Source organism: Bison bison, unplaced genomic scaffold, assembly GCF_000754665.1.
Source record: "Bison bison bison isolate TAMUID 2011002044 unplaced genomic scaffold, Bison_UMD1.0 scf7180017845325, whole genome shotgun sequence".
In the NCBI taxonomy this organism is placed as follows: domain Eukaryota; kingdom Metazoa; phylum Chordata; class Mammalia; order Artiodactyla; family Bovidae; genus Bison; species Bison bison.
Genome location: NW_011475898.1, coordinates 3,939 through 8,657, shown reverse-complemented (window position 1 = coordinate 8,657; position 4,719 = coordinate 3,939). Strand labels below are relative to the sequence as shown.

At 62.4% G+C, this 4,719-nt stretch overlaps 2 protein-coding genes across 2 annotated transcripts in view; one reads left to right on the top strand and one right to left on the bottom strand.

The window, feature by feature from the left end:
* MAPK15 (mitogen-activated protein kinase 15) overlaps nucleotides 1–529 on the top strand; it is a 6,184-nt gene extending 5,655 nt beyond the window's left edge. The window contains exon 13 of the mRNA XM_010833709.1: nucleotides 30–529. Coding sequence (XP_010832011.1) covers nucleotides 30–257 — 228 coding nt within the window. The 3' untranslated portion in view covers nucleotides 258–529. The remainder of the gene's footprint in view (nucleotides 1–29) is intronic.
* Nucleotides 530–1,783: 1,254 nt separating this feature from the next.
* FAM83H (family with sequence similarity 83, member H) overlaps nucleotides 1,784–4,719 on the bottom strand; it is a 6,868-nt gene continuing 3,932 nt past the window's right edge. Inside the window, exon 4 of the mRNA XM_010833703.1 lies at nucleotides 1,784–4,716. Coding sequence (XP_010832005.1) covers nucleotides 3,519–4,716 — 1,198 coding nt within the window. The 3' untranslated portion in view covers nucleotides 1,784–3,518. The remainder of the gene's footprint in view (nucleotides 4,717–4,719) is intronic.

Genomic DNA, 4,719 nt, shown 5'->3' with positions numbered 1-4,719 from the left:
CCGCTCCCCGCCCCCCGGCCCCCTTCCTTCCCTTCCGCTGGGCGCTCCCTCCGCGGTCCTCGATTCTGGTCTCTGTGCAGGTTCCTCCTCGATCTCCCGGGGCGGCCCGGCCCGGTCGGAGGATGTTCGGGGCCTCGGCCGCACAGGGGGCCCAGGGAGCCGCGCGGGCCACGCTGGGGGGCTACTCCCAAGCCTACGGGACCGTCTGCCTCTCGGCGCTGGGCTGCCTGCCCCTCCTCCCGGGACCTCGCGCCTGAGCCGCCCTGCGGGTCTTCAAGCGGACCTCCCCGGCGCCCAGCCCCGCGCCTCTCCCCCAGTCCTTAGGTTGCCCCTCCTCCGGCAAGTTCCTGGGCCCAAGCCCCTGGTGCTCTCCACCTAGCGTTTCCCCAGAGCACCCTCTCCTGGCCACATTTGAGTCCCAGAGCTTGTCTGGGCCTCTCTGGGGGACTCGCTGAGGTTCACACCCCAACCTCCATCACTTCCTCCAATAAAGTTCTATCTGTCCCCCACCCGCCTGCCTATCTGTCATCCTCAGCCAGGGTCTGCCAGCGAGGCTGCACCAAACCTCTTCCCTTCTGGAGGACAGAGCCCTTGAGACGCCTCCAGGGTGCCATATGCTGTCATCTGGGCTCCTGTCTGCTCATGTCCAGCGCTTTCTCTCTAGCTTAAGGCTGCCTGGGGGTTGCCTTGGGGTCACCTCTGTCTACAGCATCCAGGGCCTGCCTGGTGCCTGAGCACCTCAGGTCCCAGCTGGGGGTGCTGCAGGAATGAGGCGGTCCCCACGGTGGTCCTGCCGGTGAGGGTCCTGTTCAGTGCATCTGTTGCTGGGCTGCAAGCCACTGTGTGACCACACTTGTGGCCCTGAGCCACAGCAGGAAAGGGGAGAACGTGGGACAGTGCCCCTGACTGCAGTCAGTCACGCCCCACCAACACGGTGACAGGTGCTCGGTTTGTCTCCAGACCTCGGCTGGGGAAGGAGAGAGCAGCTGTGAACGTCTTGTGGGGCTCAAGGCTTCCTCCTCTGGTATTATGAGGCAAAGCGCCCAGTGTGAGCCCAGACTGGGGGTGTGGGACTGAGGAGTGGCAGGGTCCCAGCTGGCGCTGAGGTACCTCCTGGTTCCATGCACACCTCACACTGCACCCACCCTGGGCAGTGGTCAGGACACAGGGAGTCCACTTTCCGGTGTCTGGTTGAAGATGTTCCTGGCCCAAGGGCTTTTCAGCCAGGAGCAGGCAGCTCCGCCCTACTGTGGGAGACATCAGTTGCTGCAGAGGAGGGCGAGGTATGGATCAAGGAGAGCTGGGCAGGGGGTGACCCAGACCTGGCAGCTACCGGAGAGACTCAGAAGGCAGAACAGGGCTTGGGGAAGGCCAGGGAGGGGCCGTGGTTCTGGCTTGGAGGTGAGTTAGTCATGAGATGGGGCTGCCTGAAGGGGCAGCTTTTTGCATTTTTAGAGCCTGAGGTATAGCTCAAGCAATGAATACGGGGGACCGATAGGGCTGGGGAATGAATGCCACTGTCCGGAAAGGGGCAGGGCACCCCAGAAGTCCAGCCCTGAGTGCAGAGGTGCTGCTGCAAGACTGGAGGGTCTGGGAGGCCCAGACAACTAGACAAATGGCTGCTTGGCACCCTGGCCAAGGGCAGCCCCAGGTTGATGGCAACTTCGAGACGAGGTTAGGAAGTGTCTGCTGGGCTTGGCAACCAGGGGTGTGCCAATGGGCTGTGCCTACAGAGGGCCGGTGAAGTGAGGCCTGTCACAGTAAGTGGCTGAGGGGTGGAAGGGGTTTGTGGTGGTTAGAAGATGCGGGTAGAGGTGGTGGCAGTATAGATGGGGAGGGGTCTTTAGTCCACCCCACAGGGATGGATGGTGGTGTCGAGAGAGAAACCTGAGACATTAATAGGGCTAAAGGCTGCAAAATATAACTGGGTGGTGGTATCTATATGTATTTGGGAACATGGCAGAATATTTCACGTGTTGTTTTTTTATTAACACCAAAATGTGCAGAATCACATTGAGGTGAGGTCTTATTGAGCATGATGTGAAGGACGCAGACAGGAGGGTCCGAGGGCCTTGGGACTCTCCCTGGGCAGAACCTCCACTTTCTGCGAGGGCTGTCCGTCAGTGACAGGCCCAGCCCGGTCTGCTCAGAACAGCTGCACACCAGGCCAGGCCAAACCAAACGTGTCACCAAGCACATCGAGGACCAGAGACGCTCTGGCTCATCCAGCTCCCTAGCAGCCTTTTCCATTCGAACCAAAGTCTCTGCTGTCACCCCACCTGGGCAGTGGCTTTGGTGACGAGACCGTGGGCCACCAGGGTGCAGGGGCTCAGTCAGGACTGAGGCCATACCCGGCAGTCCCCAAAGAGCAATTAGGGTTTCTTATACTTAAAAAAAAAACTACTTAAAAAGAAATAGCACAAACACCAATTTAAGAACACCAGCACCTATGGTGAGGGCAGAGGCGGCTTTTGAAGCATTTGGTGCCAAAATGAATCATTCCAGATCAGTTACTATCTGGAGGTGAAAAAAAAAAAAGATACAAGAAAGCTACATGGGGAACCTCAGACAGATTTTTGGGGGGCTGGTGACAAAGGGGAAAGGATGCACAAGAGGGTGGAGTCTGGGTCTGCTGGGCACCTGCAGGGCAAGGACCACTTAGATGAGGGACTGAGGTGCAGAGGTCCCACGTCAGGGGCACAGAGACCCCTCAGAGCAGTGTGCCGGGGCTCAGGGGCCATCGCACACCGTCCTCTGCCCTCACAGAACAAGGCTCCACATCCAGCCCCTTTCTGAGGTGTGACTGCGGATGCACCTGTGAACATGCCATCTGTCAGGAATGCTTCGTGAGGCCAGGGCCTCCCATCATCCATTGGGCTTGTTGTGCCACAAAGCCAGGGGTTCTCACCCTTGCAGGGTGCTGGCCGGGGCCTGCAGGAGTGGCAGCCACACCCGGTTCAGTTCTCACCAGGGCAGCCCCTCCCCCGCTGAAGGGTCAGGGACCAGGGAAGGGGCCAGGAGGGAGGGAAGGAGGGATGCGCTGGGGAAAGGGCAGGAAGTGAGCCCTAAGACCTCAAACACGGGTGTGGAAACAGGCCCTGAGAAGACGGGAGGCCTAGAGAGGAGTGGACTGCCAGGCAGTGGACAAGGGCAGCCCAGCCAGGCCACGAGCAGAGGAGACCCCTGAGACACGGAAGCCCTGAGACACACGGACCCCAGAGTATGGGGGCCTAAGGCACAGAGAGGTGGGGGAGACAGATGCCTCAGAAGGGGAGGCTAAGGGTCCAGAGGCGGAGGTGTGCAGGCCCAGAGCTGGGGTGGTAAGTCAGTGGGCAGCTGGGGCTGAAGCTCTAAGGGAGGAGAGACCCAGGGGCACGAGGCCAGGAGGGCCGCCTGCTGAGCCTCAGGTGGAGCAGACTCTGGCTGGCTCAGCTGGGTCCCTGGGCTTTGGCTGAGGGCCAAGTGTTCTGCCCAACGGTGATGCAGGCACCTCGGCCTAGGCTGGAAGGCCAGGTAACTCACTTCTTGCTTTTGAATGTACCCAGGATCTTGGGCATGAACTTGCCCACCTTGCTGTCCCTGGCGTCCTCCTCGGCAGGGCCCTCCGCGGCCCCGAGAGCCCCTGGCTCCTCCTTTTTGCAGAAGACCTCAAAGCGGCTGTAGACGCGCTTCTCTTTGCGCATGCTCTCCATGCGGCGCAGGAGCCGGTCGCGTTCCTCTGCGCCGGCAGGCAGCGTGCGGCTCAGCCGGCCTTGGGTCCCCAGGCTGTCCGAGCGGAAGATGGCCGAGCACTTGTCCTTGTCGGACATGTCAGGCGCCAGGCCGCCGGCCACTGGCGAGTGACCCAGCTCTGGGCTGCTGTGGGCCGGGGTTGGGCCCGGGGCGGGGACTCCACGATGCTTCTGGCCGTGGGCGCTGATCTGCTCCAGGATGGCTTTCGTGTCGTCCCGCAGGTTGCTGCTGTACAAGGCATTGGCTGTGGCTGAAGCCACGCGTGCCCGCGGGCCCCGCTCCTCTGCAGCCGCCTCGGTGCTGTCAACCCGGCCTAGGGACAGCCATTGGGGGCTCTCAGGCTGCCCGTTCTCCTTCGGCGTTGGAAAGCTGCCTTCATCGTCTGCCCGCCGCTCACCCTTGGGGCTCATCAGCTGCCGCAGTCGCGCAGAGCCTTTGCGCAGGACCTCCATGGGGCCACCAACTGCCTCCTCTGTGGGCCCGGCCTTCGGAGACTCCCCGGAGAAGGGAAGGGTGAGGCTGCCCCTGCGCTCAGGCACAGGGGGCACAGGGCTGCCCCTGCGCTCTGGAACAGGAGGCACCGGGCTACCCCTGCGCTCAGGGTAGGCAGAAGTGGGGCTCCCCTTCTGCTCAGTAAATCCAGCGGTGGGGCTGCCTCTGCGGGTGGGAAACCCAGGAGTGGGGCTCCCCTTGCGCTCCGGGTAGGCTAAGGTGGGGCTCCCTTTTGGCTCAGACTGCTGCCCCCCAGGCCCCTCTGGTGGGGGGCTGTCCCGCCCTTGCGGGGAGGTGGAGTGGCCCTGGGTGGACAGGAAGCGGGAGGGCAGCCGGTCCGTGCCACTGCTGCCCCGGCCCAGCGTGTCCAGCAGCTGGGTGGCGGCCAGAGTGGCAGCTCCCGGTTGTCGCTCTGCCTCCTGGTGCAGCTGCTGTGCAAAGGACTCACGCAGGTCCAGCAGGCAGCTCTCCAGGCTGCGGCGCTCGCTCCCACTG